Genomic DNA, 14,831 nt, shown 5'->3' on the forward strand with positions numbered 1-14,831 from the left:
GCGGAAAACTGTGCCATAGCCCTTAGCACACAAAGCATTTGAGGAAGCGTAACAAATTATATGTATGTGGAAAAGTAAAATTCCCTATGTTATGGGCAACAAGAGACTGTTTAGAGTATTGCGAACAGGGAGTCGGGCTGTGATATTTCTGTGCCTAGTTGATGTTTAAGTAGAAAGTCAATAAGGAGTGCTGAATTGAGATTCTGCCATTTTGTATCCAAACTGTAGTGGAGTCAAGTTCACAGACCTGTGATTGACACTGCCTTTGATCTTTTAATTGGTAATATAAAATGCACAAAGTTAATTGTTAGTGCTACATGTTTGAATGCCCCTCGGCTGGTATTAAGTATGTTTCTATTCTGGAATTTGAAAAAGTTAGAATAAGGATGAGCTAAAATGTATTAGCTAAGACATCACAAGGGTAAATGTTTACCACATGTCAAAAATACATCGGTAAAGCATGTAAGAAAAATGTCTTTATGCAAAAAAGGAAATGATTTGGTAAGTAGATACCTACTTATGAAAACACTACAGACTTTTACATGAAATTAATAAGTCCTGCTAGGATATTATCTAACAGAATAGTGTCTCGATTTGAACATAAGGCTATCATCATCTTTAATAAATTTCAATTTTGCCCATTGATGGTGACTATTGATGGTGTACGAAATACAGTGCAAGTTTATATTTTGCATTATTTATGAGTGATAGTATGGCTCATTGTGATAGAGTTTGACACATTTCAGATGTTTCTTTCTTATTTTTATTTGAAAAGCAGATTTTATAGAGAGGACATCTTCTATCTGCCGGTTCACTCTGCGAATGGCTGGGGCTGAGCTGGTACAAAGCCAGAGCTTTCTCTGGGTCTCCCCTGTGGGTGCAGGGTCCCAAGGCCTTAGACCATCGTCCGCTGCCTTTACAGGCCATAAGCAGGGAGCTGGCTGGGGAATGGAGCAGCCGGGACATGAACCAGCACCCACGTGGGATGCCGGTGCATCAGGCCAAAGAGCAGCTTGCTAAGCTACAGTGCTGGCTGCTGTTACCATCTTTTTCTAAATCTCTCATGACTTTTATGAATGAGGAAAGCACAAAAGCAAGCAAGATCGGATTGACTAGGAAAAGGAAGATGAATCCATGCATAGGACTCAGCAGAAATAGGAAGACATATCTGAAATGGGAAAGCAACAGTGAGGAGAAATGCTTTAGCTCTGTTAGGTTGATTTGAATTCCTTGGTGGTGAAGTCAATGGAATCCTTTGGGTTGGAAAAAATCTTACACTCTTTTCTTCACTTTTCCTTTTTCTAATAGAGCCTCTGCATTCTTAGCCTTCTAGTATGTTTATGGGTACACTTCCTTCATTGCTAGATATGCTATTGTTAGGCGCCTGGCATCTCAGGGTTTGGTGTTAATGGTTTCCTAACAGATGTTCGACGCATCCTGAGCACACTCACACCAGACTGGTCTTCCCAATCTGCTCAGATGCCACTGTCTTCAAATGCTGAAATAGTTGCGCACAATCTCTGTCATCCTTTAGGACAGAAAGTAATGTCTTAGAGCCTCAAGAGCCCCAAGCAGTTGGATCCTACAGTGGCTTTCTGCCTGTATGTCTCATAAGTTCTAGCAGAAGTCCCCAGCTTCCCTCTTCTGCACACCCCAGGAACTATGTGCACAGGCGCTCTCTTTTGTTCCATGGCTGTTTTTCTTACTTTGGGCTGTGTTGGTGAAGCAAACATCATTTTACACCTAGCTCAAATAGCAGTGCTTCCAGGAAACTTTTCCTTCCACCATTCCCATCTTCCAGTAATGTCTCTTCCTCTCCAAGGTCACCTCCCCAGTAGGAGCAATGTATTGGATTCAGCATCAAAGCATGACCCTAATATTAGCCTGGACAGTGAGTGCTTTGTGTTATAGGAGTATTTGCAAAGTGCCTTGTACATAATAAAGATGTGCCAGTGTAATGTAATGCTAAAATTCATCCATATGAAATCATGGAGTGAGTTTTTTATGTGGCACAGGAAGGAAATGCAGAAGTCGAAAATGAGGATACCCCGAGAGAAGCAAGGTTAGGTAAGGTCATTGGAAAGGTATGACAAGTATTCTGTCAAATACCATCCGTTGGGATGTATCTATGATGGAATACTTTGGATAGCAATGCATCTTGAGCCCCATAAATACTTGTTTCTGTCAGAGAAAGAGATGATAGCTTTAAGTAGTTTGCAAAGTAATTGGGAAATAAGTCTCTTTTTTTCTGTTTCCAGACCTAGGGACTCACCTCATGGTGTGGACACAAAAACTGGCTGAAGAAGTGGAAACGGACAGATCTACTCCCCACTTGTTGGTGATGGATTTCAGGGGGAAGGTGCATCACTGCTCGGAGCCCCCGAGACCTCTTCTGTACCCCTGGAGGGTTGCTGCATGGATCTGTAATGCCATATGTGCAATGTTGGGCACAGTGCCTGGAATGGAAGTGGCCAGCCTATGAGGAGGTGCCTGCTTGGATAGTTGTTCCTGTATTGCCTACAGCAGTTTCACATTCAGCTTGTGTGCACACCTGTGTATCTTTCCTCTGTACAGCTACCAGGAAAGCAAGGCCAGGACAACCTTGGTACGTGTGCCACAGCAGAGGAGCTTTGCACTCTCAGTACTCTGCCAAAGAGGCGATGTTCATCTTAGTATGTGACTGAGCTGCTAGCTGAAAGTATCAGATCCATAAGGGGATCTGAGGAAAAAAGGCCTGGGACTAGGCCTGCCCAGTCTGAGAAGTAAAAAGTATACGTCTTGCCGTAGGACTTTGGTTTGTATTTGCTAACCCTCCATGTCGACACAAGAGTTTAAATGGGCTTTGTGGGTGTATACATGGGAAGGATTACACAGAAAATATTGTTAAAATTTCAATGTCATGTGATGAGATGTTTGCATGGCCGGAGTAGACCTAGCATGTCCCATCTGCTGTGTTCTTTTGCTAGATGTATTGTAAAACAGTAGCTGTTGCATGTTGCGGAGCTATAGTAAAGGCTTTGTGAAGACCTTGTTGGCTGAGAAACTTTTTTTGCAGTTAAAGCAGTACACACTGCAAGTAGAATTTGGAAAACGTGTGAGTAATGTAAATGTTGAAACAAGCTCTTTGTTGCACCATTCTGGCAGTGAAAATAATACTTCTCCAATCTAGTAAGTTTTCCAAGTGAAGAAAACTATAAACTGAAAGGAACAGGTGAATGTTCTAGGAAGCTTTGCCTCACCTAGTAGTATGTTATGGTTGGAAATAACTAAGTCATGGTGAAGGCTGAAGTGTTCAAAATGCAGTAAGTGTTGTACCTCTTAAACGAAGATCTGTCTCTATCTTGGCTAAGCCATGTGCACAAGGTGAAGCTGGCCTATTGTGCCTGAGATGTTGTTGTCTGCAACATGATAGAAGTCCACAAGCGAAGTGTAGAAGATCACCTTGTAATCTATGTAAGCAATTGTGTCAGCCAACTGAATATATGTCTCAAGTTAGATTCAATCATAGAAGTGAAGAGATAACAGTATTCCATAATGGTCAAAGAAGCAGGTTTAGTGGATAAGATGCTTACCTATGTCTGAAATCCTTATTTCTTGGTGGAAGCAGAGAAAAAAGAGGGGAAAAAAAAGCATAGTTAGAAAGGCCCTCTAGAATGGAATGAGTGGAGTGCTGAGATGTTAAGTGTTTGGAAAATTGTGAACGTATGCGGAAATGGCACTAGAAATGAGTTCTGTAGGCTAAAGCTGAAGAAATCACAGAACAGGATCATTGTGATCATGACATGTAAGTAAGCAGAGCAAAGATGCAAATAGGTGACTTTGACTACTACATTAGGGCTAGTGGTGTAGTCCAGTTTAAGACTGAATATTGTACTGAAATACGGTAGGCTTAAATCTTTTAGTGGCATGCTCTGATACAGGTGGCGAATACCATGTACCTTAATTTCAAACAGTATGGAACAGGAGTGATAAGTATAACAGTGCTATTGTGCAAGGAAAGATGGAGAAGTCACACTTGTATCCTTTGTCAGTGGAAGAGGAGATGGTATAGACTAGGTGACATGAAGAGTGATGTCTTGGAGAGACAGAGGAAGAGATACATGCACAAGTTCCCATGTGCTAGGTCGCTCCCCAAGTGCGTACCGTGGCAGGAAGGAATTCAGAGCAGGTGTCCTACATAGGTGGCAGGAGCCAGAAATGGACCCCAGCTGCTCTGTGGAGCAAGTACCCACCTTCACTGCTAAGCCTAGTGAATCAGGTCAGAGGTGTTGGTGCTAAAAGGTGTCCATGGTGTGGCACTGTAAGGACAAAGCGACTTCTTTGCAAAGAGATGGAAACACTGGGGAGGCATAAGTCAGGGAAGAAATGAGTACATCGTAGGACACGCTGTTTGTAAAAAGGCACATTTGTGTTTTCAGGGGTAGACCTGAAATGGGATGTCTCTCACTCTGAGTTTGCAGTAAAGTATGTTTAAAAATAATGGAAAAGTGTAAGTGGGCAATGACGCTGCCAGAGAACCTTTGCCTGTGTCGCTGGCCAAGTCCTAGTGGCACTGTGGAAGAAGTCAAGTATGCATGGCCCTGGGATCAGCACGGTGCGGGACACTGGGCCGATGGCACTAAGGAGCTGTGGAGAAAGGGAAAACCTGGCACAACATGTCTCTGTGATGGACTTGTTTCTACCCTGGAGAATGGGACTCTATGGTGATGGTGCAGGGAGGGTGAAGAAAGCAACCATGCGTTGTGAGACAGGACCTACCTTAGTTCCAAAACACTGGTTACATTTCCAGATGGGAATATGCGCCGGACATAGTTGAAATCCCCTACATAGAGACTGCCATCGATCCCACAAGCTAAGGCAACCGGGGCCAAGAGTTTGTTACCATCCGCTTGCCCATTGCAACTGGGACAGGAGATGCTGCGCCTTCGTCCGTTGCCCATGATACTGCTGACCACTGGAGGCTGTTGGGAAATGAACTGATTTTCTCCATTTCCTTTGTAGAGGATACCTGTCAGAAAGGAAAGAGGAGTTTGTGATGGGAAGAGGTGTCAAGAGAAGGGGGAAGAAGTGTACCGTAGTAGTCACTGCACGTCAGTAGCTTTGAGATGGAGAGTAGAAAATGTCTGTGTGAAACTGCACGGCAAAGAATTGTACTCCATTGCCTAGTGTGAAGCAGTCTGTGAGCAAGTACTGAGATTATAGGCAAAGACCATGGTCTGTCGTGAGTGCAAACAATAGGTTGTGGCAGGAACAAAGAACGAGAGGACAATGGTGCAGGCCCAAATCGGAACCTCCGTGATGCTCAATGTCGTCCACAGACTGAAACTGCCTGGAGAGCTAGAAAGATGCGGATGCCTGGTTCTCACATCCCAAGAGATTCTGCTGGCATGATGGGTGAGGGTGTAGCCTCCGCATGGAAAATGGGAAACAGTCTCTCGAGGATCTGAAAGTGCAACCAAGGGAGCGAACCATGCTCTGCATAGTGTTCTGTAGGGAAGCACAAGTCTGATCCCGGCAGCTGCCGTTGCCGTTGCCGTGCGGCAAGCTGCCCGGGGCCTGGGAAAGCAGCCGGGGCTGAGCTGAGCTGAGCTGAGCTGAGGAGGGCCGACAGGCTTGGGAGCCTGGGCCGCTGTGGGAGAGGCAGGTAGGAGAGGGGCCAGGTCCCCCGCTGCCGCGGGGGGCAGCCCCGGCCGTGGCAGGCAGTGACTCAGGGACTCACTCAGGCACTTGGCGAGGGAGTGCCTCCGTGGTCGTGGTCGGCAGCTCGTGCCCTCGGGCTCGCCGCCTCTGTAGTATCTGTATCTGTATTGTATTACACAGTAGACAGAGACAGAGGCCCTCCTCAGCTCAGCTCAGCTCAGCTCAGCTCCGCCCCGGCTGCTTTCCCAGGCCCCGGGCAGCTTGCCGCACGGCAACGGCAGCTGCCGGGATCAGACCCGGCGCCAATACGGGATCCCGGCGCGTTCGAGGCTAGCACTTGAGCCACGAAGCCACGCCGCTGGGACGCAGAATAAATGACTCTGTCCCACATTTTCAAGACCAACTTATGCATCCACTGTGCTTTCACGCAGGAAAGTGGTGACACTTTCATACACACGACAGTGCTCATCTGTTTCTGGACTGTACAGATCAGAAACAATTCCAATGACTATTCCACATTCTCCTAGTTGGAAGCTACCTGTACCACGAGAGTCATTGGTTTCCTTTGGCCTGACATCCACGGACTGCTCCGCTGCTAGTATCCCATGCATATTTGCGGAGACTTCTCCATGGATTCTTCTCTCTGTCAACCAGCTGCTGCTTTTGAGCTGCACAAATGATGCTGCTTAGGTATTCCACGAGGAGACTACTTCACAGATACACTGCTACAAGGATAATCCCAACGAGGACACTTGTGAATGACTCCTGCCCCAACTTTGGCATCCACTTACAGTGAAGACATCATACTAGCTGTGTTTCCCTACAGCTCAACACATTTTAGGTGCATTCTGCACTTCCTTTTTTAGGCTCTGATTTGCTATATGGCTGATGCCGTTGTCACGGACAATGTACCTCAAGACATCACAACACATAAGATAGTTTTAGGTACATCTAAGGACACATACTTTACACATGGCTGGATCATACGCAGACATGACATTCAACTTCCTTGCATAGTCCAACAACACATGGATGATACCTAAGCTTCTCTCTGTGCTTATGTTACTTCACAATCAAGAGGCCATCATTTCCTGTTAAGACTCACTTCTGCAATCTTCTTCAGGCGCATCCTACCAGTCAGCCACCTGCTCTACTGCATCTGATGTATGCAGTCATTACTTTGAGCGATTGGCCGTTTATGATTCTCTGCTATTATTATGACAGAACAAAAAGATGTTCATTAGAATATTTATTTCCACATTTCTGCACAAACACCTGCCACTGTCTATATTTTTGACTTCTCTGCTTCCACAATACATTTCTGCAGCTTATCCACTCTGTCTCGCTTACAAATCATTTGCTTCATTCCATCACACATATGTCACGTTCGAAAGTCACGACTTATCAAACTGTTCTGGGACAAAACTTGACACGGACACACTTTGTCCTGTGACGTAGATTACCTCACATTTGTTTAAAGAAAATTTTATTGTTATTGGAAAGCCGGATATACACAGAGGAGGAGAGACAGAGAGGAAGATCTTCCCTCCGATGATTCACTCCCCAAGTGAGCCGCAACGGGCCGATGCGCACAGATCCTAACTTGAGAGCCAGAAACCTCTTCCGGGTCTCCCACGCGGGTGCAGGGTCCCAAAGCTTTGGGCCGTCCTCGACTGCTTTCCCAGGCCACAAACAGGGAGCTGGATGGGAAGTGGAGCTGCCGGGATTAGAACCGGCGCCCATATGGGATCCTGGGGCGTTCAAGGCGAGGACTTTAGCCGCTAGGCCACGCCGCCGGGCCCGCATTTTCAAATGATACTTTTTTGGGGGTTCGTTTCTCAATCGGACTTGGTATTTTCACAGCGGCTGCAGCTTAGATGAGGCTGCTGTCTGAGCATGTATTCACATGACACATACAATGTCCAGCCATTTTCTAATCTCCTAGAATAGGATACTGCATCTTAGGAACTCTGAAGGAATACAGACATAGGTTCCCACTTGGTGAAACTCCATTTTAACTAGTTTAATCCAGAGTAGCTTCTAGCACGCTGGGCAGTTAGCTTTGTGAAAGGCCAGGATCAAGCCTGGAGTCACTACCACAGCCGACTGAAACCACTGCGGCCCGCGCCCCCACAGATGCGTCCAGAGAAGCTCCGAGACAGCCTGGGACGCATGCTGCTTGGCTGGATGTCTCCCTTTCCTTGGGGATGTGCCCCACACAGCAGATGGTATCCAACTCTAGGGCTGCAAGCTAAGCTGCTTCCGGATGTCCATCACAGAACAGAAAAAGGAATACGGCCTATTGCGGCTACGCAGCAGTGCTGCTATAAAGGGCTTCTCTCTCTCGGTCTATAGGCCTTATCTTCCTTACGACTGCTTAGCTCCATCGAATTATCTCTTGGGGGTAAGACACGAGCACTTTTTCAGTACTGCCTTGGAAACTACCTTAGCCTGAGTCTATTTGGAAAATTACAAGATGGTCTGATACAAACATCTTCAAAGCAGCACATAGTACCGAAGCATGAGACACTATATCATATGCTCAACTCAACATGTCATCTCTTCCAAACACCTCAGATAAGTCACAACCTAGTTTATTACACCAAGTTTTGACATTTTCCTCTGTGGCTCATTTGGCCATGCGGAGTAGAATTACTATCATGGATTGAGTTCGCAAAGAACCCTGACATACACTAGTCTAAGGTTGGCTTTCTTCACAAAGTATCTTCCAGACATCTAAGACAATGTGGTAACCTGTTGGAACTACAGTGTCGACTGCCATACTCCCTGAGATGAAGCTACCTACAATTTGCCGCTACACCATCCAGGGTCCTTTGTCACACCTGAGACCCATTTCTCCCGGGCATCTTCAGTTCCCATAAGACCTAGTTTGCCATGCAAAACAACTTTTGCCCCTTTCTCCCAGATTTTTCATTTCTTCCTACATATTCATACAATCAAGATCACCAGAACAGACTACTGCAGCAATACATATCTCTTAGAGCTATTTTGGGAAAAAAACGCAAGGCTTTTTACTTCTTCCAAATCCCACTCCGCATATTTCTGATACACCTTCCCAGAGCACTGTGGGTCTCATGACTCACTGTGACTCACTGCCTGATGAGTGACGGTGCAGTCTCCCACGTCACAATGATTCACTGCACCATGGCAGAGCTGAATGGGAAGACCATTCCAGTGCTAACCTACAGAACCTTCTGGACATGTATTGCTTGGGTGTTGTGCAGCTGCCATTTGACGTTTCCACAGTCTTTCCACAATACACCTTGACGTTCCCACCCATTCTCATCCTACACAGGATACAATGTTGCCACCATGTCATCAGACGCACCTTGGCGCACGACTTACCATTCTGAACATCCAGGACATGATGTTTATCCAACGTCCAGCCGCCCATGTTAGAAGCGTCTAACTCATACCCTTGGAGAATGGCTGTCCTCTTCTCCCACAGAGTCAGGTCCAAACACGACTCATACTCATATCCAACGGACACTGGAACCAAAACAAATCGCAGTTCATCTCCTCAACCACAGGCAGAACCACACCTTACATCAACATACTTATTGGAAAAGGAGAGCCGCAGAGACAGGGAAGGAGCGATTCCTTACCTGCTGCTTCATTCCTCACATGGCTACAAGTGCCAGAGCTCGACCAGGAGCCTATAACTCCACCTGCGTCTCTACGTGACAAAGACTAAAGCACTGTGGCCAGTCTCTCACTGCTTGCTTGCCTGTACTGGTAAGCAACTGGATTCGAAGTGGACACATGGGAGTAGACCACCATTCTTACAGAATGCCACTGTCACAGGCGGTGCCACAGCACTATGCCACCGTGCTGCCTGCCCCCGGCCCTGTCCACTTGTGCTCTGATACATTTCTACTGTTGCATAAGTCATGCATTTCATCAGCAGTTTCTTTGCACATTCTAATTTTCTGGAGAGGCAGCTAAAGAGAGCGAAAGAAACTGCCCACCTGCAGATTCAACTCCCAGTTGCAAGCTGGGAGCCAGGAACTCAATCCAGGCCTCCCAATGACTTGACCATCATCATTGCTTCCCAGGGTGTGTATCAGCAGGACACTGCAATAAGAAGCCTGTGCCAGGGGTGAAACCCAGGGACTTTGCTATGGGACATGAGCACCCTAACCAGAATATTTTTCACCGCAAGACTTTACAAAAAGGGATTTTTCCTTATTTTCCACTGCTTTAGTAGAACATCCATGATTTGTCTTTTATGACTGCCTGGCAAGGCATTCATAGCACTGACGAAGTTCACATTGGGTTACCAGTTCTATACGTTACCGACGTCAGCCTAAACTAGGGATTAGACAACAACCACAGACCATGCTGGCTTGCTGTATCATCAGAGCAGTGTAGCTCACAAGAACACAGATTTATGGAAACTATAGTAAGTAACACTATAACAACAGCAAGATTAGGACATTGTGTTTCTATCTTACAAACAATAAGCTGGACGAGAAGAAAACTACTACGCATACATCACAACATTTGTACACTTTACAATACAACAGATATTTAGGAAAAGGTGAAAGGAAGAAGTGGCAACTATGTGATTGGACCGATTCCATTTCCAATTACATGTACCCTTCAGAACACACTAGTCTATGCATCGGATACAATCACCGGAGCTAACTCGGTGCTATCCTTTGGTTTCTGACGCTTTGAGTGGAACTCGCAGCTCTATCTCCACCTGTCACACTGTGATTGCACTGTCCATTTGGTGACATCAGTGATGTGCTGTTTTCACATTCTCTTTCCACTGCAATGACTTCTAGTCAAAAGAGCCGAAATACTTCTTGCACACAAATGTTGTCTGAGATTCCGTTACATGTCACTGTGAGTTGCAACTACACTAGTGTCCTACAGAAAACATCACAAGGATAAAAACAGAGGAAGATGAAAAACGGAAGGGACACAAGGCGGGACACAAATACATCCACACATTAACACGATACGACACCCTGAATCCCATCTGGAGCATTTCCCCAAGGTATCCTTTCAGCCAGGAAAAAAACCTGCTATTTGTTTCCTTCTTGGTGTGTAGCATTCATTCCTTTCTCCACAGTGGTGCTCAGCCAGCCAGCTTCCATCTACCACAGGCCGACCCTTCTGGACTCACTCACATGTGCCACTGATGTCCTACAGGTGACAGTTCATTCCATGCCAGTTCTACATTCCTGACAGTGTTGCTACATGCAGGTGGGATCGATATGGACTTACCAACAGCTTCAGAGAGACCGTAGACCTTCTGGTTATAGGCATCTGTTTTATCCCAGATAAATGTATATGCCAAGTTGGGTGACGCAGGAAACCATTTCTGGAAGAGCCGTCCTACCACAGCGACCATAAGATGCACTTTCATTAAGTTGAAGGGTATGACGGACTGCGTCATGGTGATCTTGAGAACTGACTTATAGCCTGCAGCTCTGGAACTCAAGTATGACAGTTTCAAATCTGTTCCCGGAATGGTGGTTTCCTCATGCAGCACCTAGGTTAGACACAAGTACAAGATTCACAGTCTCATCCTATATGACCATAGGGGGGATATCTAGGAGAGTCACCAAGAACGAATCAAGAGTCACTCTTCACAGATACACACTTCAGCTGCTACCTTCTTGGATCATTATGCTGCAAGTGTCCTTTTCTCTTCCTCAAAGCCCCTTGTCATTCATTCTGAGTTTATCCTACCCTGGGTGCGACTCCTCCTCCAGGAAATTCTGTGACTGCTCCAGCGGGCTGACATGCACTCACTTGTTCGTGGAACAGTCACAGCGGATTCTCACTAACCCATCTCTCACCCCAAGCACTCTGGAGAATTAGAGCAGCCATGTGAAAGATGGTTCGCTCAGAACAGGCATGCAGTCAAGGCCAAAGAGCCGCCCTGAGCCAGCTGGCTCATTTAGGGATTCAACCTCTGCCTACAGCCTCGTCAGCCTATTGGCAGGTCACAGCCTACAAAGACAGGAATGATAACAGAACAGAGCAGGAAATGCCAATTCCATGTGCACAGGGAACGTGGCCAGAGACCAGTCTCACGCTTCCACATTGAGCTACCACTATCCATCCATTTTTTGACCTGACCTTTTCAAGCTTCATGCACTCTTCGTCCAGAGAACAACTAATACGTTATTGAAACCACACAGAAGACAATCCATGTATGCTTTTGCTTTGAAACTGCATTACACAAACTAGATCTATCTGTTCATACACACATCTCCTCGACAAAGTAAAACACAACACCCTGGTATGCCTCACGGATGGATGCCAACAGATGTATACTGACATCTGCTAAAATACATTCTTGTTTTGAAAAATGCTTTGTGCAGCTTCACAAGCTTTTCTACATTACAAATATTCTTTGACAATTCTCCGGTTCGCTCTTCACAGGCCCGCTGCATGTCCTGCAAAGGGCTATATTTGTTTCACTGCTAGGGTTCCCATACTTTCTCTCCCAAGAACTACACATTCTCAAAGGTTCTTTCCTCTTTCCTTATCTAGATTCATGATTCCGACATCAAGAACTGTCTTTTCAGGTGAGAAACATCCTACACTACTGGCTCACTGTTTTACGCTTCCATTCTTGCCCCACACCTAGACCAGTTAGAACAACATTGACATCTCTCACGTTTCACATTTTGACTAGAATTCTTGGCATGAAGAGCACAGCCATCTTTTCCATACCAACAACCAACAGCTGAAGGGACTACACACACTTCTATTTTGCCCCTTGGGTATTTCCATGAAGATGGATATGATGCAATACATGTAGAGGGCATTAAGATAACAGATGACTCCAATGTATCATTCTTAGCATTTTTCTTATCACATACACTGATCTTGCGCACAGAATGTCTTAGGGCAACATTCTAAACTTATAGGAACTCCTTAGATTTCCATTGCAACAGGGAAGCCATAGTTTCCGATGGACAGGACTCTTAACAGTGTAGGCTATTAGGATACATCAGGAGAATTCATCTGATCAAGGCGAAATATCAGTGGATTCGTTTGCAAACGACATGGTGAATCCCAAATAGCTCTGGAAATCTGGGCCCTATCTCATATCATTTCTTTTCTCTCCTTTCCAAATAGCTTCACAGGATTTCTACAGGCAGGTGAATCTTTCAGCAAGATGCATTTCCTATGACCTGGTAGAAATTGCTTCTTTATTTCTAAATACTACGTGACTCATACTTTTCATAACTGCTTATTGTCTCTGTCATCATTAACCTACTTCACGGAACAAATATCTGTAATTTAGTTCATTACAGCACTGCACTTCTCGCATGTGATTTCACGTGCCCAAGTTATTGTGTATTATTATGAAAAGTAAATCCTGCCAACATGGGAAAATAAACCATGAAGCCTACTCTTGCCAGCGGCATGATCTTGTAAGCTCTATTCCTGACCCTCTTACACATTCAGTTAGTCATAACATTCTGCCAATTCCATCTTCCACCTCTCCGAGTGCTCCTCTGTTTCCACGACTATTGTGATTCTCACCAACCCTCCGCCTGAGCTGGGCTCATGTCTTGAAAAGCAGTTCACACGAATCTGCTCATGGCTCTGTGTCCTTTCACTCATTGCGCATCTTCTCTCGTCAGTCCCTTCTTGCCACTTGCTGCCCATGCGCCTTTGTCCAAAACACCATCACTTCTCCTGTAGATCCTCGTAGTTGCTTCCTACCCACTATCTCTTCTCCAACCCTTGCCTAACACATTCTCTGCACAGAAGGAAATCAGTAACTGCTCTTCTACTTCAGAACCTTCAATGACTTTGTTACTGACAGCAAACAGTTCCTGTCTCTATCGCAGTCTGTGATGATTTGTGACATATGCCCTGCCAACTTGCCTGCAGCCACACCGCCTGGCCCCTCCATCACTCCTGAAGAAGCCAATCTTATTCTTCACTGTGGCTTTGGAGCTTGTCTTTTGCTCTGCCAGGAAGACCTCTACTTTCAGGACTTGCCCTTCACTCTTCTTACAGTTTGTGCTCCACTGGTACCACATCAGAGAGATCTGCCTGTATTGCCTTCCATCCAATGGCACCTCTGTCCACATAACTGTGTTTTGTCATTTTGAAATCCGTCTAGCACAATTTGACAATCTCTTTCTCTTACACTTGGTAAGAGAACAGATACCTCATCCACCTGCTTCAATGCAAGGTCCCTACATAACATCCGCCCCAGAAGGGCTTTTTTCCATTTCATTATTTCAACATGATGTGGCACAGCTGCTATGTACTGTTGCATTTTACAAATGCATATCTTACATAGTTGTTCTTCAAATAAACATAGAGCATTAGGGGTACTTTAAGATGTAACACTTATTTCTAATTGGAACCACATGAAAAGGAAAAGTGTCCACCCCCACCATACCAGTGTTTCAGAAGAAAAAAGTGAGACACCTATCTTCCTGCAGAGGAAGAAGGCTTTCTATACTGCCTACTTTAGAGCTCACAAATGCTTCCAGCTCTTTCACCTCTTGAGAAACCGATTCTGTTTTCTGTCAAAAATGATCTCTTCCACAAAATCTTTCATTCACAATCATAATTACACCATGACTTGCTCCGCAAAACGATCATGCACAATCGCACGTGGAACAGCATCAGGTTATCAGACACAGGTAGGCTCAACAGATGTTTCTGGTGAATGATCCAATATGTCTGTTGTGCAGTTAACTCCATTCTGTGTTTAGTGCTGCAGAATTATTGATGATTGCACTGAAGTTCAGTACATGCTTTAAGAGACTCTTTGGTAACCACATGAGTTACAACTCCTTTCTCCTACCTGTGTTTCAGGAATAATAGGGCTGTCTTCAGGAGAAGATCTGAAGAAGGTGGATAAAGGTGACGACACAATGATGGGACTGGGCCTCACGAATCCACTCAGATCACAGCTGGGAATGTCATTCTCTTCTTTCTTCATGACCAGGGTATCCATCACATAAAAGACATTCCAGGGAATCCACACCGTGTGATACTGAGTGAGGAAAGGGGATCTTTCAAATACCAACGTGAGAGACGCTCCACCATTTGCCACCAAGTCAAACCTAAGGAAAAACAAGATACACTCAGTGATTTGTCTGGATGCCATACAATGGCAAACAACTACCCCCTGAAATTAATCTGCTTTATAATGCAAATCAAGTTTTTTCCTT

At 45.4% G+C, this 14,831-nt stretch overlaps 1 protein-coding gene across 13 annotated transcripts in view; it reads right to left on the reverse strand.

Annotated features, from left to right (window-relative positions):
• The window catches only part of TENM3 (teneurin transmembrane protein 3), a 614,727-nt gene that overhangs the window by 44,969 nt on the left and 554,927 nt on the right, over positions 1-14,831 (reverse strand). For all 13 annotated transcript variants that reach the window (XM_058669959.1, XM_058669958.1, XM_058669964.1 and 10 more), the window contains 4 exons: positions 14,462-14,723; positions 10,897-11,164; positions 9,007-9,150; positions 4,759-5,008 (listed from right to left, as the gene is read on the reverse strand). In XM_058669959.1, coding sequence (XP_058525942.1) covers positions 4,759-5,008; positions 9,007-9,150; positions 10,897-11,164; positions 14,462-14,723 — 924 coding nt within the window. The remainder of the gene's footprint in view (positions 1-4,758; positions 5,009-9,006; positions 9,151-10,896; positions 11,165-14,461; positions 14,724-14,831) is intronic.

This window comes from Ochotona princeps, chromosome 11, assembly GCF_030435755.1.
Source record: "Ochotona princeps isolate mOchPri1 chromosome 11, mOchPri1.hap1, whole genome shotgun sequence".
In the NCBI taxonomy this organism is placed as follows: Eukaryota; Metazoa; Chordata; class Mammalia; order Lagomorpha; family Ochotonidae; genus Ochotona; species Ochotona princeps.